This window comes from Haliaeetus leucocephalus, unplaced genomic scaffold (assembly GCF_000737465.1).
Source record: "Haliaeetus leucocephalus isolate CR32 unplaced genomic scaffold, Haliaeetus_leucocephalus-4.0 Scaffold351, whole genome shotgun sequence".
In the NCBI taxonomy this organism is placed as follows: domain Eukaryota; kingdom Metazoa; phylum Chordata; class Aves; order Accipitriformes; family Accipitridae; genus Haliaeetus; species Haliaeetus leucocephalus.
In genome coordinates, this window is record NW_010972787.1 from 945565 (window position 1) to 968381 (window position 22817).

At 40.5% G+C, this 22817-nt stretch overlaps 1 protein-coding gene across 2 annotated transcripts in view; it reads left to right on the top strand.

Moving 5' to 3' along the window:
• Positions 1-22115, top strand: part of ZC3H12C (zinc finger CCCH-type containing 12C) — a 39994-nt gene extending 17879 nt beyond the window's left edge. For both annotated transcript variants that reach the window (XM_010572604.1, XM_010572602.1), the window contains exons 2-6: positions 2480-3246; positions 15593-15732; positions 18491-18725; positions 19627-19733; positions 20496-22115. In XM_010572604.1, the coding sequence (XP_010570906.1) occupies positions 2552-3246; positions 15593-15732; positions 18491-18725; positions 19627-19733; positions 20496-21892 (2574 nt within the window). In that variant the 5' untranslated portion in view covers positions 2480-2551 and the 3' untranslated portion in view covers positions 21893-22115. The remainder of the gene's footprint in view (positions 1-2479; positions 3247-15592; positions 15733-18490; positions 18726-19626; positions 19734-20495) is intronic.
• The last annotated feature ends 702 nt before the right edge of the window (positions 22116-22817 follow it).

Below are 22817 nucleotides of genomic sequence, written 5' to 3' on the forward strand. Positions count from 1 at the left end.
CTCTTCCCTCCTTCCCCCCCCAAAAAAACCCCTCCCTCTACTTTTAGTTCAATACTAAAATGACATTTCACAGTACACGGATTTAGGCAGTGACCCATTATCTCCCCGTATTCTGTGGCAGCGGTACATGAGCCAGCTCAACTTTTCAGTCCAGCTTAAAAGTGTTGCCCATTAACTAGACTTCCTCGAGTCAGAGCAGATTGCGGGGTTGGCGGAACAATGATGTCGGGGCTTCCAGATCGGTTTGGCAGCTGCATTGTTCTCCAAGGGGAAACCAGACGCACTTAAGTCCCACTCTCTTTCATGGGCTTTTGTTCATACCAAATTATTCTTTCGCTGTGCTAGTATTCATGATGGTATGTTAAAGGAGCGCATCCTAGCAACTAAAGGCTGGTTGCTAAGCAGCCTCACTTCCAATAGGGGTTTCTTGTTTGAGATTTTTTTTTTTCTTTTTTTTTTTTGGTGTCAGTTCTGTGGAGACCACAGTGTTGGTTTTTTAACTGTATCCTTTTACTGGGATATTGTTGTGATTTGTTACTAGCGCTGTGCTATCAAGTGCATTACGTTAGTTAATAAATCAGTGTGTGAAAAGGTTCATTTCCTAAATTCTCGTTGTGTTGAATCTGTGGTGTTGCTTGAAATCCTAAAGCTTTGAGTTGAGAAAGTAATATTCATTGATACACTGCCTGAAAATTACAGCCCTGCTACCTTCTAACAAGATGAGATCTAAATAAAAATTTATTTTCTTTCCTATCAGCCTTGCCTGGATTAAGGTGTTGGGAGATGAAAACGCTGATGATAGATTTATTTACTTATTTATTTATTTATTTTAACTAGAAATGCTTAGGTAAAGGAAGTTTTTGTGCCCCATAACCAAAAAGCTCCACCACAGCAGTGATGTCTTGGCACTCAGTGCCTACAGAGTCTGCTTTTACTGAACCACAGATAGAGTCTTTTTCTTGATTCTCTCTAGTCTTAAGCCTGGATGAATTTCCCTTGTGTGCACTCTCAGACTTTTATCCCAAGAATAGTAAAGTATACCATATTTTAAAAGTACTGGGTCATTCTTAAATGGTAACCTGTAAGGGGATGGGAGAGTTAATGTATTTGCTGACAGATTTTGGCTGTTCGTGAGACATCTTGTAATTTGTATTAGTATAGATCACCAGATTGTTTGACACAATGTTTTTTCTCAGTATGTCCTCCTTGATGAAATTTATCTGTAATGTATCTGTCAAGTTCAAGTGAAGTCCTTTGCCTCTATATCTTGCTTTTATTTTCTGCCTTGTAAGATGGAAGTGTGAAAGAACTCTTTGTTTCATAGTCTTCCCTTAATGTAAATTCTTTTTCATGGTAACCTTGCAGTACAATTGGTCCATATGGTCCATTTTTATCTATGAGGAGTAATTTATCTTTTACTTTTTTGAAGCAGTTAGCAAAGATTCATGTAAATAAGGGAAAGAGGTAGCAATCTGCTTTTAAATGTAGACTGTGGAAGTAATTCTTGTGATGAAATGGGTAGCTAACTTCTGTATAACTACCGTTATGCAAAATTCCTCCAGAAAAACAGATGTGGCAAGCGTATGAAGTCCAGAAAGCCGCAACTTTAATTCCTCCATGACTTCTATCTATATATATAGTTTTGATTCAGCAAAAGGCTTGCACAAGTCTAGTCCAAGAGTTGAAATCAGCTTTTAATTTTGTTGCCTTATTGGCTTGATGAATGGTCTGTTGCAATCAGTGCAAAGGCTTCCATTGGCTTTATTGGCCATTAGATCAATCCATGTCTCTAAATGCTGTATGTGTTAGTAATGCAGCACTCTGTTGAGAGCAATTAGTCTTTCTTGACTTAATTATAACTTTGCAAGGGAATTCAGAAATAGTTTGAGTGTATTCAGTTGAACTGATAGTGTCTTTTAGGGCCAATAAGTTTTTATCATGTTTTCTGTTACTAATCCATTTTATGTGTTGTGATGTCTTATATTTGCCTAATAAGCCAGATAATCTAGTGCTATGCTAATTTCTTTCTATTCAACAGAGTTTAAGGTATTTAGTTTAAAAAGCTTTTCTAGTACTTGTATTTTATAGCTGCATTTTTTTTTTCATTGTTACAATACTGTCTTAAGCTAGAAGAAATATCTCGGTTCCTTTATATCATGACAAGACTTCTGTCTCTACATTACAGTAGGTAAACTTGCAGTGTTTGGTTTCCTATTCTTTCATAAACCCATTTCTAGAAATGTTTAAGTAAAAGCATTTGATACACTCAGAAAACAGATGATCAGTTGTTTATCCGCTTAGCTATGGATGTTCCTTAGAAAAATTTTTTCCCCAAAAAAGTTTTCCATGTTTAAAAAAAAAAAAAAAAAAGTTGTATTTCTCTGCTGTGAGAGATTAAATGCAGTTCTGAGGAAGCAGCAAGAAAATACAAAACAAATAATATGTGTAACCAGTTGCAACGTTTTTGTTCTCTCTTTAGGAATACGGAACACTTTATATTCAGGAGTACAAGAAAAACAGCAAAGTGGAGTCAAGTACATGCAGCAGCTTCATGGGCTTGAAGGATCATCTGGGGCATGACTTAGGCCACCTTTATGTGGGGAGCACTGGCACACAAATAAATGCAATTGTACCTTGGTCAATGGCAGAGAAGCCAACAATGGATAAGGTTAATTCTAGGAAAGATGATGTAGACAAGGAGACATCTGAAGAGACTTCTGGAAGCTCCAGCTGTGACTCTGAAGAAAGCACAAATTCTGATAATGATTCAGAGAGACTGAATAGTTCTGCATCAGAATCACACGTACTGCCTAAGACTCACCGACAGCTGTGCCGATCTCCTTGCTTAGAGACTCATATACTAAAAAGAAACGACATCTTGCAAGACTTTAGGATAGAAGAGGCTCAGATAGTACCCAAGGAAGTCAAAAAGTCCCCTGATGTGCTGAAAGAATATCAAACCAAACTGGAGTTTGCACTTAAGTTGGGTTACTCTGAAGAGCAGGTTCAACTTGTACTAAATAAACTTGGTACTGATGCTTTAATAAATGATATTTTGGGAGAACTTGTCAAACTTGGGAATAAAACTGAGACTGATCAGACTGTAACTAATGCTAACACTAGTGTAATACGTGAAGCGTCTTCCATAGAGTCTCAGAGGTCAGAGTCTCCACTGCAGGAGGATGTGACAGAGGATGGTGACAACCTGAGGCCTGTAGTTATTGATGGCAGCAATGTTGCAATGAGGTACGTGACCATGAAGCTTTTGCTTTTATATTTAAATGAAAACAGAATGACCTCTTCCCATTCAAGCACTGATGTTCAGTATAGTTGCCTAAAACTGTATGCAGGTTCTCTCGCAAGTGTCTTCGTTGACCCCACAGTATGCCAGTCTTGTAATCAGGCTAGAGGTCTGTAAGAGTTCAGTGGTTTGTACTCACTGTTAAAACAACCATAGGTTAATGCCAGTCTCCCTTTGTAGGCAACTATCAAATCTTTCCTTCCCACTGCCAGCCTAGTACTTAGTTAATTTTTGGTAGGCACCATTGCTATGGGTAATTGCTGTATCCAGTTGCATACAGGACGTTAAAGCAAATGTAAGATTTTTTATGATTATAAAATAGTGATTTAGAATTAAGTGGTTTAAAGGATACTTATTCTTGGCAGGCCATTCTATGATAACTGGTCTGTCTGTACAATTGGTTTTAGTTCTCAGATTTGGAGTTAGGTTTTATTGCTATTAATTCCTGAGATTACTATGCTTCAGAGTTTCACTTACAGGCCCACAGATAACACAGCGTATCCTCACAGATAGCCTACAACATTCACCCATCTTGATCCCAGTCATCTAGTTGCATAGCAAGAAACTGGTCTGTGGGGAGGCACTGAGGTTCACGCTTCATCAGTGATTAGAGAGAGGAGATGGCAAAGAGAAACATGCTGAGGGGGGTTTATGGCTATATGAATGATTGAATGACAAATTGATTAGTAACTAATTGGGTAACTCATAAGGATTGTCTGATTACTAGCATCATGGTTTGGAAGGTCAATTTTAGTCTTCTGATAACTTGATGTGGTTTTCATTAGCTTAGTAATAAAAGTTTGTGCAAGACATTTCTGGGCTAAATGCACAGGTTTTTTTAGCTCCTAATCAAGTCAATTACCTTTAAATGAAGCTTTTAAAAATGAAATTTAAATACAACTCTTATTTACGACAATATGATAGTTTTTGTTTATTTAAGTAGATACGTTAATCCATAAAGCAAGGATGCTTCTGTGTAAATGGGGTATTCCTGTGAGTTCTTTCTGCCTGATGTGTCATTCCTAATCTTTTTGTTCAAATTGAACTGTAAAGGAAGTATGTCCAGTTGAACGAACACTGTTCTGGTACTCAACCAAGAAGTTATCCAGAGACTTCTAAAATGGGCTTGGATTGTATTTCACATAAACCTAAAACAGTTGTGTAAGTGTTAGCTAGTTAGCACAGCTCAGACTTGGTGGGTGGACTTAGGATCAGCTTCTCCCACAAACTGCACTGTACACACTCCAGAAGCAGCTCCAGATCAGTCACTTTTCCTTAATGTTTATTCTGCTATTAGCATAAATATTTAGGACCTGCCTTTCTGTACTCAATTCACTTTCTTGACCACCTACATAAAATGAGCCAAAGATGAATGCATGCTACAGGGCCTTAAAACAGATTATATCTATTAATATAACAGTCTTTCTGTATTCCAAGAATTGAATTAACAGGTCTTTACTTGTTTTCTACCAAATTTAATCACAGAATCATTCAGTTTGGAGGGGACCTCTGGAGATCTTCTAGTCCAATCACCTGCACAGAGCAGTGTCAGTTCGAGGCCATGTCAAGTTGGGTTTCAAACGCCTCCAAGCATGGAGACTCAACATATTGTCTGGGCCAGTGTTTCAATGCCCTTGCTGTAAGAAAGTTTTCTTTTTTTATGTTTAAACAACATTTCTTGTATTCCAGTTTGTGCCCATTGCCTCTTGTCCTGTCACTGGACACCAGTGAGAAGTCAGTTTCTGTCCTTTTTATTCCCTCCCATCAGGTATTTATACACATGAGTAAGATCCCCCTGAGCATTCTCTTCTCCAGTCCCAGCTCTCTTGGCCTCTCCTCCTATGACAGGTGCTCCAGTCCCTCGATTAATTTTGTTGTCCTTCACTGGGCTCTCTCCAGTGTTGTCCATGGTTGTTTTATACTGGGGAGCCCAGAACTGAACCCAGCGTTCCAGATGTGTCTTGCCAAGGCTGAGCAGAAGGGAAGGATCACCTCCCTCGACCTGCTGGCAACACCTGTTGGCCTTCTGTGCTGCAAATGCACATTGCTGGCTCGTGATCAGCTTGGTGTTCACCAGAAACCCGAGGTCCTTCTCTTCAGAGTTGCTTTCTGGTTCGTTGGCCCCCAAACTGTACTGATGCCTGGTGTTAGTCCTCCCCAGGTGCAGGATGGGCATGTCCTTCTGTTGAACTTGCAGAGGTACCTGTTGGCCCGTTTCTCTACCCTGCCAGGGTCCCTCTGAATGGCAGTACACCCATCTGGTGTACTCCTCCCAGTTATGCATCCACTGCAAACTTACTGAGGGTGCGCTCTGTCCCGTTATCTAGGTCATTAACAAAGATGTTAAGCAATGCTCACCCCAGTATCAGTCCTTGGGGTATACCAGTACTGATTGGCCTCCAGCTAGACTTAATGCCATTAATCATAACCCTTTGAGTGCAGCAGTTCAGCCAGATTTAAGCCTACCTCTCTGTCCCCTTATCTTGCTCATACTTCATTAGTTTGTCAGTGAGGATAAGATTGTCAAAAGCTTTGTTAAAGCCACAATAAACAGCATCCATTACTCTCCTAATCCACTGAGCCAGTTATCTCACCACAAGGCTATGAGGTTGGTGAAGCGTATTTCCCCTTCATAAAAATCCATGCTGATTGTTCCTAATCTACATAATTTGTTAGGAAAGGGCTTCCAGGAGGATTTGCTCCATCACCTTTGCAGGGATCAAGGTGAGGCTGACCAGCCTGTAGTTCTCTGAATTATCCTTCTTGCCTTCCTTGAAGATAGAAAGGATATTTGCTCTTTTCTAGTCCTTAGGAATATTCCCCAGTCACCACAACCTTTCAAAGATTACCAAGAGTGGCCCTCACATTGTCATTAGCCAGCTCCCTCAACACCCTTCAGTGCATTCCATCAGGGCCCAGCAGCTTGGGAATGTCCCATTTCAGTGTTCACTAACCTCTGCTGCAGGAAAGTCTTGTCTTGTCACCTTTGCCCGACGTCCTGCACATCAGGGTGGACCAGTCTTGAACTTGGTGGAGGTGATCCTTGAAAATCAACCAGCCCTCCTGTGCCCCTCTTCTGTCCAGGGTCATATCGCATGGGATTCTCCTGAACAGGCCAAAGTCTGCTCTCCTGAAGTCTGGGGTTGTGATCCTGCTTTTTGCCTTGCTCGCTCTTCACAGGGTCCTGAATTCCACCACTCACGGTCACTGCAGCCAAGGCTGCCCCTGACCTTCACATCTCTGACCAGTTCTTCCTTGTTTGTAAGTATGAGGTCCCACAGGTTCCCTTGTTGGGTCCTCAGTCACCCACATTAAGAAGTTACCATCAATGCACTCCAGAAACTTCCTGGATTGCTCATGCCTTGCTGTGTTGGCCAGCCTATTAGCAAAGACACTTTTGTTCTGCTTGGTCAAGTGGATCCCACCTCTTCCTAGAAATCAGTCCTTGATTATGAAAGCCAGTCCCATGTTTGTAAAAGATGAGTCCCTGTTGCTGACACCAGCTGTGCAACTAGTTGTTTACTGGCAGGATCTGTCCTTTTCCCTTCAAGAAAATAGGTAATAGTAAATAAGCACTTTAAATACTTAAAAGGAAAGATTTCAGCTTTTACAAGTAAAAGAACAATGTTCAAAGCATTGGGGGAGATATGGGAATTCACCTGCAGTTCAGACAATCTTCTTCAAATTTCTGTATCTAGATGTCCAGGGTCCTGTTCTGAGTAACTAACCTATAAATTGGCAAAGTCTATTTTTTTCTTTCCTCTTTGCTTTTCCAAGCTGTGGCCAATGAGTTCACTTTGGAGTTGCTAAATGTAAGTGGGTCTGTGCCCTAAGTAAGACTGTAGATAGTCTTTCGAGAGATATTCTTGGTAGCTCTCTCACAGAAATGGGTAGACTGTGATCTATATTCTTACTCCCATGTTGTTGTAATACACATACTTAATGATAGCATTTACTATTAGAATTATTCTAGATAAGAACTGCTAATTTTCCTTTAAAGGATGTGTTTGATGGGGGCAGGGGGAAGTTTTGTAGAGAAGGTTGAGGTGAGTGATGTCTGATAATACAAGTAGGATGAGACAGCTGTCCTCTTCTGGAAGCATCTGTGTGCTGCCCTGTGTCTCACTTGCATGACTAATTGAGGATGCGGTTTCACAAAACATCTAATGAGTGACACAGAGTGGCTTACTTTCAGTCTTGCCTCTATCTCACTGCTGGGGATGCTTTCCTACCTGCACCTCATCTAGTGACTGCGTGGCTGCAAAATGAGTTGATTCAGGTCCCTAATTTGGAGAAAAAAAAATCGGAAAGGATTATTTTTCCATTAGACCTGTAAATGAAACCCGGTCTTTTTGTGGTTGGGAGAACAGCTAGGTCTGACACAAAGGAGGAAGGATGTGTCTGATTACGTGACTGGATGTTCATGTTTGTGTAACTGGTTGCATCTAGTCAACTGATGATGGGTGGATTTGTGGTTCCTTGAGGGCAGCACAAAACAAGGCTTGGGCCAGAATAACTTCCTCTGGCCAGCGAGAGCCAGCATGTATGGTGACTACTCATGTTCCAGACAAGACGTTTTAGCAAACTGTAGTTAAAAAAAACCCCTATCTCTCAATTTTTCTGCCTTTTGGTAATGCTTGGAAAGCTTTTCTTATACTTTGAGATGGCATTGCTTGTCTTTTGTGCCTTAAACTGAAAACTGTTAATCAGATACATCTTGTGTATTTCAAGTTTAAAACTCCAATATTGGCTAAAGAATATGAATTGGTTAAAGTTTTAAAAACAAAACAAACCCACTCTTTCAACTGAAGAGCAGAAAGGTGGCTTTTGCAGGCTATGACTTGAAGAATTCCCATTTAGTTTCTATGGGATACTTCAAATCTGGTCTTGTTCTTTCGTTATTCTAGCTTTCATGGTGTTGACTTAATCCTTTTCCAGAAAAGTAAAGACGACTACACGTTTAAGCCTAACACACACAAATTCTTCTTTTAGAATATTCTTACAGATGAGACTGATTTTTCTCTGTGCATGTGTGTGTAAACTTAAAATCAGAGCTGAACAGCAAATTAGATAATCCCCTAGAACAGCTGTAGAGCTCGATAGACACTTCCCACAGCTGAGAGTGAGGCTGGACTAAGGTGTAGGACCTGGATTCAGTTGTGCCATACCTGAGCAGTGACCTGTGTTGGCTTTCCAGAGAACTGTGTAGCTCTAACCCTGTGTCATAAGGTGGGGTTTTTTTGCATGTAGATGATGTTGTAATGCAAAATCTTCATTTAGAACCTTAGTCCACGTGACTGAGGCAGGCATTTGTCCATAGACATAAAAATGCACTCAGGACCTTATTTATATGCACAGCATAGGTAATAGGTAACACATTTCAGTCAATAGTAGTTCTGTATCCCTGTGTGATGAGATTTAAGCTACCCTAAATTTTCCCTTTACATAAGTGATGTAGACAAAAGAAGGTGATCTCTACCCATCTAGCAACAGCAGATCGTCAGCTCCTCACCCCTACATCTGTCTGTTCTCCAGTGGGTTCTTGGACCTGCTCTTCCCCGGCTTCCTCAGCTGAGCCTGCACAGTCTGGAATGGAGGGAGAAGGTCCTGTTTCTCCATGAGGCAGCAGAGGCAAGGTTTTGAGGTTCTCTTTTGCCCCTTCATCTTAAGAGTTCCCTTTACTGCTGAGGTTCAGAGGGAGGGAGTTCCTTCCGAAGAGAGAAGTATACTGCAGCACATTTGCACAGTCCTTCTCCTTTGCTTGTCCTTTTCAAGGATAAGGTTGGGATGCTGAGAATTGCCTAAAATTGGTTATTGCTGTGATACTTCTCGTTGCTGGAATCCAAGTCAGGCTTTTGCCACCAAGAGGTAAGGAATAAGGAACAGAGTTGTTAGTTACAAAGACAGTGGGAAAATTTTAACTATATTATTCATTTGCTTCTGTTCCATATTTGTTAATTTTCCCTGGCTACCCTGGGTGCCTTCAGACTTTGCTAACATAAAAAGAATGAGTTTCAAATTTTACGTAAATGTATATAAAATTATGTTGAAAACATATAGGCAAAAAAGACGTCTGCTGTGCTTACAGAGAGTGCAACATGAAGATAACACTTATAAGCAAATAATTGGATATTTTATTTGCTGTATTATAATTTTTAGGCAACCACTTTCAGAATTATGTAGGCAAAAGAACTGAAGTATTTTGATCATGTGCCATCTGGGTTTGCAGGTTGAAATCAGTCAATCTTGTTTTAAGCAATTAGATTCTTCTGAAAACTTCACCCTTAGGATTCCCAGGCCATGGAGGTGATGCACTTCAGTTTCCCCTTTTGGAAAACCTTGGCCTGTACATTTAAATGGTGCTTGATGGTACTTCATTGCACAAGGGAAAACACAATGCGAGATAACCATTGCATACTTTATTTTTATTTGTGAGAGGAAGATGCTGATTTGGGGGAATTGTTTTTTAGTTAAATGCACTCCCGCCTAAGACAGGTGTTTTACAGTTTTCTTACAGCTCTCATGCTCAGCTATCCCTTCAGCTGTGGATGTTCTAGGTGCTTGGTGGCATCAGAAACATACACCCAGGCCTGACAGACATGACAGAGACCCCAGTGCCATTCAGGAGTGGCATTCAGCTGGAGGAAGTGTGAGATACCCAAAGGTGCCTAACTAGCATTAGACATCTCTGTTTAGGCAACTGAGTCTTGTCCCCGTGCCTTAATCATGAGGCAGGTCATTTGGCTGTGGTAAAAGGTTCACTGATACCCTGTCTACATAGAAGATTTTCCACAGCTGCAAACTATGTCAACCAAAGGATGGTTTGATTGTCTTATCTATTCCATCTGTCATTTTCATATGGCAATTTAATTGTATATGTATTTTAACAAACTAACAATTTAGCTGCATTAGCCTCTTCTCAGATTGCGTGTTGCTGAGCTTGGTAGACGCAATTGTATCTTGGTACCTTGATTAAGACATTCATCTTTCAGTGGCACTGGCTGTCTAGTTTCTTAGGTTATTTTGAGAAGTCACTTTAAGGAATAGATAAAAATATTTTTCCAACAAGTAATGATCATGTGGATAGGAGCTTGTCACTGGCAACTTTGAGTATAACTTCTCTTTGCCTGTTTTGACCTCTGACTGCTGACTGCGTGACTCTTGCTCGATCAGACACCCACATGTATGTCTGGCTGGCGACTGTGCTTGCCATACTCTGTAGAGTGCCTCGGCACTGGAAGCCTTACAGACAAAAGATGTTTTGAAAGACGTTACAGCTTCCAAGGCTTTTTTTCTTTCAAAGACCTCAAAGCATTGGGATGATTTGTCATGGGCTAATGGAAAAAAAAAACATTTGGGAACTTTCATCCACTTTGTGTCAGCACCAAAATACATATATAAGGAATAAATACAGGCCTGATGGAAGGCCTGGGTTACTGAGAAATGCTTTGGAAAAATTATTTCTGTGATTAAGAAATTAGTAGAGCTTTAAAAAAAAAATAAAATAAAAAGGGATGAGGCTAGTGACAAAGCCAGGCTGCCAGGCTGATGAGTCACTAATATGATACAGGGTGGAAGTTCTTACCTCTCTATGCTATGGACTGAACACTGTTTTCCTGCTATGACATGACAAAAGAAAATAGTTCGGTAACTCTCTAAATTTACCAGGCAGATCTGTGTTTTAGTTTTGTTCTTCTTGCTTTTAATCAATATGCTTTTACATGGGAAGTACCTTGATGTATCCAGATTTCAGCTGTATAAAAACCTGTGTGTGTATTGCAACAGACTTTATGGTAGACCTCAGCTCTAATGTCCCTTGTCATCAATGTGTATGTTTTCTGTAGCTTTCAAAATCTGAGAGCTCCATGTTGGTTTGAATATTGCATTAGAGCACACCAGAAGTCTTGCAACTATTGTAAGTAGTCAGTGGTTTAGGAGTGTATACCACAACTCTTTTCAAGACAGTCACTTGAAAATCTAGTTTGGGGGCTAGGAAGGTAACAGAGAAAATGAAAATGTTCTCATCAGATGTTTTGCCACTTTATACTAACTCTCCTAGCCTACAAAATGCTTGATTGATTTTCGCTCAGGAAGTGTTATACTAATTTTTTTTTTTCATTTAAAAATAAAACCACAGCTATCAACAGGCCAAATATAGAAGTGGTGATAAAAAGAATCATTCATGCATGGTGTGAAAGAAATAGATACTTCTTAAGGAATATACTTCATTTTCCTTCAACTAAAAGTGATAGATTAAACATAGGCAGCAAGCAGAACCAAAGCAGTATACACCAATGTCTCACCCAGGGCTACAGCTGTCATCCTGACTGCTCTGAGCTTTCACATACTTCTAATAACTGGGAAGAGATTTTTAAAAGTAAAGTTTCATGACAAAGAAATACAAACATTTCTTCTCTTTTTTTCCTTCTGGTTAGTTGTAAAAAAGTCAGAAGCAGCAGCATGATTTCAGTCTTTTTACCATATGATGTAACATAAAGCTGATGAAGCACAAAGATCACAAAAAGGAGAGCATCAAATCTGCATGACAACAAAACAGAAGAAAATAACAAATTTTAATTGCATATCTTTTTCACAGACTTACTCACTAATCATTTAAATTTCTTGGAATTTGTATCCACTCAGATACCAGCTTCTGCATGTGTCTGAAAAGAAGCAGAAAAAAATGTGAAGATTTATACGAGCTATAAATCCACTTGCTCAGCAGTGCAGAAAAGCTAGTATGCCTTGTAATGCATTTCCCATTTCTGTTGCATACAGTTTAAGTATATTTAAATTTATGTGCTGGATGAAAGAATTTTAATAGTCTGTATTAGGCAAGAGAAAACTAAGGAGATGAACTGCCTGGTCCTCCCTCTGCCTTTAAAAATGTGGCTTGAATTCCAACCTGATGGAAAGCAACAGGCAAGAATGTTCATTTCTTTCAGAGAGGCCAGGATTTCATTCCAGAAATTATTTCTCAGACTTACGGCAAGAAATGTACTGTTACTAAAATGTAGTCTAACAAAACGCTTGTTTGCCATCAGGCGTGAAAAGTGGTTTTATCCATTTGAAACCGTGGAGATTGTTTAGAGTAGTAACAGTACAGTGATTTCACTGGAATTTAGTAGCTGGAACAAGCCTTTCCTGACTGTTTTAAAATGGATTGCAGTATGCTTATGGTTGCACATGACCTGCTGATAGCATGAACAGTAACTTCTTCTATCAGGCTTTGCAAAGGAGGCCTTAAGGCTGCTCACTGGGTACTGAATGCCCACCAAGTGTCCTGGTTTTGTGTTGTCGCAGGGAGATGTAATTAGACTTGCCATGGCTAGAAATACTGTTGGCCATTTTTTCTATGCATATGTGCACATGCATTTTAAATGTGACATATCTGTGTGTGGTTTGGTTTCCCATTCCTGGGTGGTTATGAAATACACAAAGATACTACTCTTTCAGCCAAACAAGTACAAGAATAATTGTACAGTATAGAACAATGCCTAGAAAAAACATCGCTATGTGTTTTATTATTACAGTGTTATTACAATGTAATAGTGTATTACATGACATTATCATACAAAACAGGGAATGTATTATTGCAGAGGCCTATAACCATAGCTAAACAGGATATTGAGGTACATAGATGTCTTGCTTCTGACAGTGTTCCTACTATAGCCCTATAGGCACAGAAGATGGACTTAAACTATCCTTGGAGTACCCTGTGCCAGCTAAAATATACAAACTTTGATTATTATGGCCAGCAACAATTGCAATATTTTAGTATATGGTTATGTTTCCAGGTCATTTCTTCAGCATCATTAGAAGAGGAAGTAGTAGAGTTCCTCACTTAAATCCAGATAATGTTAGCGGGCTCTTTCCTCCCCCTCTTTTTTTAAAATTTTTTTTAATTTTATTTTTTTGCTTGGGGCCTGTGACCTTGAACACAGCCTCTGCTGAGGATGATGCTTTGTGAGAGGTGTTAGCTGCAACTCATTCTCTCTCAACACGTACAGGTGAACATGTATGCCACCTCCTTTGTATGCTTCTGGAATCTGAAGATTCTTTCAATTTTTTTCTCACTTTTACTGTGGCACTTCATCCATTGCAGAATTACTCAAGCTCCCTCAAAATATCAAGGAATGTACAGCAGTGCTATGTTTTAGAAAGCTGGAAATAGTAGGTACTTTAAAATGGTCCTACTGGGAAAAAAAACAAAAAAAACAAAAAAACTTTCTGGTGGTTTTGTTTACCTCGAAACATGCCAGTAGGAGCTTTTAGGATCGCTGTGGCTGTCCATCATCATACTGTCACCTTCACAAATCACTCCACGGTGAAAGAATTGTCTTTTACCTTTGTGAAAAGCAGATCGTGGCATACCTGCTATACACGCAAGCCAGCCAAGTGAAAAGTAACAGCTTGCTGCAATGCCCCTGTGTTTCTTCTGCTACATAGAGCTGTGGGCTTGGGAGAGACCTCACAAAAGTTGCTCGTCTCTGCCTGAGCATGTAGAACCCAGACTGGCCCCAGAGGAGCCATCTGACTTGTTCTGCAAAGTGTCTGGTGAGGAGATCCCAAAATCCATGGGCAGACTGTCCCATTGATCAGTTAGAAGGCTTTTTCTAAGATACTGCTTAACTGTTCCTTACGCTAGTTAAGGACTTTTCTGTCCCTACCCAATGGGACTATCGTGGGTCGGCCGCAGCTCCCCCCACCAGCAGAATGGGGGAGAAAACAGGAGGAACAGGAGCAAGAAAATTCATGGGTCAAAATGACAGGGAAATCACTCACCAAGTACTGTTGCATGCCAAACAGACTCAGCTTGGGGAATTTAACTTAATTTATAGCCAGTTAACAAATACTTAATTACTGATTCAGGTATTGGGAAACAAAAAAAGACAAATATTAAAATACTTGGGGGAAAAAACATCTCTCCTTTTCCCAGGCTCGCTTCACTCCAAACCCCTGTCCTCCCCGCTTCCTCATCACAGCCTCGCTGCAGACACCTCTCCTGTGCCTTGAAATGGCTGCAGGTGACACTCGGTCCCTTCAGAAAGGCTGTAAGCAGTGCAGGGGGTTGGGGTCAGGACGTCGCAGTTTTTCTGCGCTGCTCCTTCCTTCTCGTACTTTTCCTGTTCTCCATGGGCTGCAAGTCCCTCTGGGGGTGTACCTGCTCCTCGTGGAGCACCTCTCCTCCTCCTCGAGCCTTGGTGTTCCCTCATTCCTTTCTCCTTAGTTGTGGAGCTGGCTAGAGCTGGGCATGCCTGGGATGGGGCAGCCCCTGACCTCTTTTCACAGAGGCCACCCTGCAGCTCCCTGCTACCAGAACTTTTCTATGGACAGCCAATGGTTGATTGCTGTCCTCTATTTTAATTACCTTCTATATATTGAAGATTGTTTTCTTCTTCCACACACTGCCTTTTTTCTCCAGATTAACTAAATGCACTTCCTTCAGCCTTTTCCCATAGGTCTCGTTTCACTTTCTTTTGGATTCTTTCCACTTCATCTGTGTCTTTTGAATAAGTCGTGCCCGAAACTGGATGTAGAAGTTGGCTGAGGACTCATCTGCCTTTAGAAAATTACACAATTGTGTCTCTTGCCTTACCTCAGACTGTTATTGCACAACAGATGCACATCTTTTGTTCTGCTTGTGTCTGATCAGTTTCTGCTTAACTGTCTCTCCACAGCTTCTTTAATACACAATTAATTTTTCCTTCTGAAGTGCAGTACTAAGCAAATTCTTAGTTTTGTTGTGTTGATTTTGGACAGTCTCTCCAGTTTGCCTAATCTGTCCTGCAGTGTGCCTGTTATCCCCTTGGGCTTGGAGACCTTTTCTTCTCCCTGTTCAGATGGGACCTCACAGAGCCCCTGTAGCGGGTATCTGCTGCCTCTTCCCCTGCCGCCATGCGCATCAGTGCTCAGTACTCATCTGGCTGCACATTGCAGTCTTTCATGTTGGTATTTCAGGCCTCCTGCTTTCCCTCATCAAGTCTCTGTGGTGCCTGTTATACCCAGTACTTTAGGTTGGGCTATGAGGATTTTTAACACTCCCTACTTATATTTTTCCTTACTTGTCAAATCTGTGTACAGATGTTTGGCATATCTAGTATGCCTCTCCCACACCATTTTGCAAGTGATGGCAATGTTTGGGCAAGGCTCAGACTGACTCCCAGCTGCCCTTCGAGACCAAGGAGCAAGTGAAGAGCATGGCTTTGAGATCCGCGTTTCACTGTGATCTGCTTACCATCGTAGCAGAAAAAAAAGTCCTATAATAAGGAATTTTAATGTCTGTTTCAGCCATGGGAACAAAGAAGTATTTTCATGTCGAGGAATCAAATTGGCGGTAGACTGGTTTTTGGAAAGAGGCCACAAGGATGTTACTGTGTTTGTGCCAGCATGGAGGAAAGAACAGTCAAGACCTGATGCTCTTATCACAGGTAAGCTCTGTTCCACCTTTGCTGGTTTGTTTGATGCTTTGTGCAGCATGAGTGCTACTGCTCAAATGAACAAATCTTTAGAAATGAAAGACTATAATAGAAAGTATCTTTGGTGTAGTAACTTCACTGTGATCTTCAGGAAGGAAAAAGACTAAGCAATGCTCTCTTCAAGTCCTCCTTTTCTGCTTGCCTGACAAATTTTCCATTAACATTGCTACTTATTTCCTGAAGAATGTAATTTCTGTTTTTTAAAACTGTTATGCCCATGTAGCATTGGCAGCGAAGAGGTTTGAAGTTAGTGGTTCACTGGGTGATCTTTCTAGTGGTGAGCACATTCTGCCAGACTAGTCTGTCTGCCGGTCACCTGCAGTGAGTCACTGCCCACGCATGGGGTTACAGGAATTATCCTGACAGAAAGGGAACAGTTCCCCTTTTCATTGTTACTATTAACAAGTGAGACAGCTTTTGAAAATTTTAATTTTGAATGTGTTTATCTAGAAAAAAAAATTGGTGTATAGGTGTTTATTTCCTGATCAAACTAATTGATTCTGTGTGCAGGCTGGAGAGTCGTCCTCCCTCTGCCCTAAAGTTGAAGCAGAGGAGAATCTGGGGTTAAAAAAAAACAAACTAGAATTTAGGGAGGGAGAAGGGATTGGGGTTTGGGGTTTTTTTGGGTTGGTTTTTGTTTTTTTTTTTAACTTGGCTACCTTGAAAGCAGGGGAAGCTTTTGAGAGTAGTAGCTATGGCTTCTAAAAGAGTATGGAAGCATGTTTTGATTACCACATGCATTTTCAAGTGTCTGGAAAGATCTTCACAACACTTCATTTCATTTTCTTGATTGCTACTAGACTATATCATGTTGATGCAAGAAAATGTTTGGAAAGCTGCTGTTCTCCCCTCATCACAGACAGTGTGCAGCCTTTCTCTTGAAGCCTTTCTCTTTCACTGTACTAGTGTTTGAGGTATGAGAAGAGCATTGGCTAAGTAGAAAAGATTTGGCTATTTAGAAATAAATTGTGACATCTGCAAGCTGTGGACAGGGCTAGAAGCCCCAAAAGGATTTTCAAGAAAGTAGCAAGACTTAGAATTGACCAGTTGTCTAGCAATGAAAAATCAGTTTGCCATGTGTCATCATGGACCCTGAAAATGGGAGGAAGATCAAAGCAGGTTATATTCTGTAAAACAGACATTCTTCAGTTTTCTTATCAGGATGCAGGGAGCCTGTTTGCTACTAGCCTTGAGAAATACATTGTGCTGACACTCCGTTTCCAGAGATACACACCTGAAATGTGTGGCCACCTGGAATTTTGGAAAAGTCTTAGATGACTAATGTGAGGATGGTTCTAGACTGTCAGTATTCATGAGAAGCTTCTTGGACTAAACAACAGCTGCATCTTTCTTATTATTACCTACCAATCATTACATGGCAGATTTTTTTATTCTTTCTTAGTGGGGAAAAAAAAATCACCCTCCATCATACTCCTACTCATCATTTACTGCATGGTGGGGGGTGGGGTGTGAATACAAAAAGGTTGGATCTCATTTAAAATCTTTTGCTTTTTCTACTAAGCAGATAAATGCTTGTATCAAATATATTGCTTATATGTAATATTAATGCTGTATTTCTTCCTGTTGGAGTCTTTGTTTTTTTCCTAGATGGAACATGTTCCCTGTTAAGTTTCTTGTGCTACAAAACAGTTGAGTTATTTGAGATCTCAACCATTATTAAAAGCCGTGACTCATATTCACTGCGCAAGCATCTTCTGCCATTTTAGATGTTGCTTAGCTTTAGGAGAATCAATACAAGGGGTGTGTGCCCCAGTGCTAGGTACAACCTCCTTAGTAGCCTGAGCCCATCTTGCAAAGCTCCTTGGGATCTCCAGGTTCCACACAAAGAAAGAGAAAATGCTTTTGGATAGGTGATTGACAGACTGTGTAGGAAAAGAAGGAATTACATAAAATGTTAAACATGCTTATTTAGCAGGATTAAAGAGAAATCTGTTTGGATTTGATAAGACCTTGTATATAAATTTGTAAACCTTTTAAGGAAAGATACATGCTGAACTATTACTGGAGGTAAAACAAAAACCAAAACCACATTTGCTGTTGGTTACAAGATGGCATCAGAGGTCTTTTTAGGGGATGCTGTTAATGTTTGTGAAGATCCTGAGTGTTTGTATAGAATGTGGGTTTTCTAGTCCTTGAGGGTACTAGTAGTAACCCATTCTCTTGGTAGGCAGAGACCTTTATGAGACAGTCCCATTAACATGAGCTACTGGAATTATTTCAAAAGATGTTTCTTGCTGGGTACCACAAAGACCTGGAAGAGGTCTGTCTTTACCAAGGAGCTCAGTTACGGGAAACCCTTGGCTGTACTTGGGTGTAGCCGTCCTATTCGCTGAAACCTTCAGTAATGTTTAAAACCACCCCTTCAAACAGAGCTTTTCACAGACATTTTGATAAGTAGTGTTTCTTTTGAACCACAGCAACATGAACAAAGTCCCCTGTGTTAGTCCTAGAGAAATGGTGTGGAGAAGGTTTTGATTTGTTTGTGGGGTTTTTTGAAAGTATTGCCAGTTGCCTGCTGACTGTAACTTCAAATATCATATATCACACAACTTCTGCTGGACTATAACCATTTAAGACATGTTTAGTCCTAAATGCTTGGCTTTTCTTCCCCAAATCTAATATCTTTGGAGATTAAACTACTCTCTTTTCCTTTTTTTCTTTTTTAACTTTTGATTCTTATTCCTTGTAGATCAAGAAATCTTGCGTAAATTAGAAAAGGAGAAGATTCTGGTGTTCACACCATCCCGCCGAGTGCAAGGGAGAAGGGTGGTATGCTACGATGACCGATTTATAGTGAAGTTGGCCTTTGATTCAGATGGCATCATTGTTTCTAATGATAACTACAGGGATCTAGCTAATGAAAAGCCTGAATGGAAGAAGTTCATAGATGAACGCTTGCTGATGTATTCATTTGTTAATGACAAGTAAGTCATTCTGTCTTTATATGTGTCACTAAAATAACTGAGGAAAGGACAGTTTGAAGACTTGTATGAATTTCTTATGTTACACCCAAATTGTTAGGTACATGTAGGAAAACAGGAGGAATAGTTGATCATAGATTTGGTCTTCTGATTAAAAGTATTCGAAATCTGGTTTTTGCTAGAGCTTTTTTATAACAGTATTTTTATATTTTTTATGCAATTTTAACTCTTTTCGTGTATGCCAATGTGTATGCTATATTTGATGTATACTATGGTATAATATTCCAGTTCTCTTGATATACTGAGACAGCATTTTTGAGTGCCTGTGGTTAGACTCCTAAATACTAGAGTCATAGAAAAACCCATGTTGGAATGAACCTCAGGAGATCTCTAGTTCAACTGTCTGCTTAGATCCATCTAGGGTATCTTCATACCCTGGCATACAGATCAACTGCAGTTATTACTGATGGCTTCTTGTAGTGGGAGGGACTTGGTACTCTGCCAAGCAGACACTTGTATTTGAGTGCCTAAATACTGATGGAGGAGTCCTAGACAATCAGAACAGTTTTGCAAAGTTAGTTGTGGCATTTTAAGAAATTGCTGCCCTTACTTTCATTTAGGAATGGGTTGTATGCAGCCCTGGTTTGCCACAGAGCAGTCAGCAGAGCTAGACTAAAGGTGTCTGAAGCAGACTAGGAGTGTCCACACAGTCTATTTCTATGACTCATCTCTCGGGCAGTACCTGCAGCAGAAAGGTGGCCTTTCAAAACAGCTCTCAAAATACCCAGGCTTAAAAATGTCAGCATGGCAGGTTATGGTGTAGGACATAGTCATGAGGTTCTTGGTCATTGCATGAGGAATATAAAAAGGCTTGCTTGCTTCCATAATACTTTTTGCTTTATAGATTTATGCCTCCTGATGATCCTCTTGGCCGCCATGGTCCAAGTCTGGACAATTTTCTTAGGAAGAAGCCTATTGTGCCAGAACATAAGAAGCAACCATGTCCATATGGTAATTTGATTTAACTTGTCAGTTTTTCTGTACTGCTGGGACTGGGAACCAAGCTCCTGCTTTACTTTAACACTGCCAAAAATAAAAGCTTTTTAACAGAGGTTTTTACATTGTTATCTTAACCTGAAAATGGTTGAAATAATGAACTGATGGTGGAAACTGAAGTGCTTTTTTTTCATGTGCTAGTTAGAGAACATTTCTGTCTACCAGCTGAACTAAAGGAGCATAAATCGTTCGTAGGAATAGATCCAAAACAGCACCTAAATTCTGCAGGTTCCAGAAAGCCTTTTTCTAATGTGATTTGGTCATAAGACATCAAAGTTTTCTTCCAGAAAATTGACTGAGCTGTTAGAAGTTTAGCTACTGAGCATCCCTACAGGGACACCACCATCTTGACTGAGCTGAAACCTGCTGGTCTTACGACTCTGTGGGACTTTCCTGTTAAGTTTTCTGCCTGTATATCTCCTTGGCCCAATACAGCAGGTGTGTACAGACACACTGACAGTGTCATGTTCAGCTCAAAATGTGGCTGGTAGTGTTGGTCTGCCTTCTTGAAGCACTAGCTGCAGCACACTACCACTGCCTCTTTTTCCCCACAATACAAGAGAGGAGACCTTAAATCTCACCCTGTGTCACACAAAACCATTTGCAAGATCTTTCAAATCATCAGTAAAACTTTAAATGAGGGGCATTTCCATTGTTTGATGATTAGCAGATTTTGGTTGAAGGGTTTTTTTTATCTGATTATGTTTGTATTAATAGGGAAGAAATGTACCTATGGACACAAATGCAAATACTATCATCCAGAAAGAGGAAATCAGCCTCAGCGATCTGTAGCTGATGAACTTCGTGCCATGTCTAGAAGCACAGCTGCCAAAACTACAAGTGAAGGAGGACTGGTAAAAAGCAATAGTGTTCCCTGTAGCACTAAAAATGATGGCACTTCTGAGCTGAAGCGTGCTGCTCCAAAGAGGCAATCGGATCCTAGTATAAGGACTCAAGTCTATCAAGACTTGGAGGAAAAGCTTCCCACCAAAAACAAATTGGAAACCAGGTCTGTACCTTCTTTAGTTAGTATACCAAGTTCCTCTACTGCAAAACCCCAAAGTACTGCACCTTTAACTAATGGCCTTCCATCCGGAGTTCACTTCCCACCTCAGGATCAAAGACCACAGGGACAGTATCCTACAGTGATGATGGCAACCAAAAATCACGGAACACCAATGCCTTATGACCGGTATCCAAAATGTGAGTCTCCTGTGGATGTAGGGTATTACTCTATGCTGAGTGCATATTCAAATCTAAGTATATCTGGTCCACGTAGTCCTGAAAGGCGCTTCTCCGTGGACACAGATTATAGGATTAGCTCTGTAGCTTCCGACTGCAGCAGCGAAGGGAGTGTTAGCTGTGGCAGTAGTGATTCCTACGTGGGTTACAGCGATCGGTCTTACATGAGTTCACCTGACCCACAGCTAGAGGAGAACTTGAAGTGCCAACATATGCACCCCCATGGCCGCCTTAACACTCAGCCCTTCCTACAGAGCTACCACGAGCCTCTCACACGAGTGCAAAGCTATAGTCATGAAGAACCAAAGCATCACCACAAACCTCCAATTCCATACATGGCTGTGCATCTACAGCATCCAACAGTCGGTGCTCGTTCTAGTTGTCCGAACGACTACTCTACATCTCAGAGTTCATCACATTCAAAGACCATGCATCTGGGCAGAGCCCTCGTGTCCACGAGAATAGACAGCATTTCAGACTCGCGTTTATATGATAATTCTCCATTAAGACACAGAAAGCCTTATTCTGGCCAAGATGGGCTTGGAAGTTGGGATAGGCAGAGTTATGGGATGGATGCATATGGCTACCGCCAGACCTACTCCTTGCCAAGTAACCCCACACAGCCGTGTTACGAGCAGTTTGCCTTCCAAAGCTTACCTGAACAGCAGGACCAGACCTGGCGCGTACCATACTGTGGAATCCCGCAAGACCCTCCAAGGCACCAAGACACCCGGGAGAAGGTTTACATTAACCTCTGCAACATCTTCCCCCCTGATCTTGTGAGGATCGTTATGAAGAAGAACCCTCACGTGACGGACGCTCAGCAGCTCGCTGCAGCCATCTTAGTGGAAAAATCTCAGCTAGGTTATTGAGAGATGATGCATCTTTGTGGTGTCTAGTAGTTTTCAGCTCAGCTCTAATGCTGAGGGAGGTTTGCTACAATAGCATTTGGGATCTCCTTCTCAGCAAGGAGGTTATATAGTAATCCATTTATGTGAAATACTGTATCATGGAGTCTGTATGTATAGCCCCATGCATCGGAAGTACCAGATATGTTTTGTGTTCTAGTTTGAAAATTTTTAAATGGCTATTTTCACAGCTGGAGAATGTTCCAGTTTAAATTAATATATATATATATATATATATATATATATATATAAAAAAAAAATCTGTGGTCTCTGGTTATAATCTTTGGTGCATCAGGGGTTTATATGCAGCACTTTCTATCCTTGTTACATGTTGGGATTTTTAGTTTTGTTTTTTAACTCGCTGGATGTTTGTCCTTGGGCTGCATGGTATTAAAACAACCTGCAGAAAGAGGATTTTGCTACTTCTGGCAGGCAATTTTCAAGCCAAGTTTTTGAACTTTTTACAACACCATAAGTATGTATGTATGTTTGTTACTGTGAGCTTTTATGTGCTATAATCATCTATTTATAGGAAACAAAGATTTACTACAGCACTGACTTCATTTTTTTTAAACAAATAATTAAGTTACCAGTTAACAGTGAAATGGGTAACAATATATTGGTAATTTATAGTATGGCACTTTTCATTGCTTGCTTTGTTTTGTTTAAAATAGTTTGTTGATGCAGTCAATTAGGAAGGTCAGATGCAATCAGAGGAGGAAAAAAATCTTTTTCTTTTTTTTTTTTTTTTTTTAACTTATGGATAAGGCAAAAGCCTTATTGCTTGCTTTTCCCAGGTGCTGAGGATTTGCAGCCCCCTTTGAACCTAATATAAGCTGCAAACACTCAGAATGTCCCTAAACCAGGCCACCCTGTTTCAGTTCCCGTG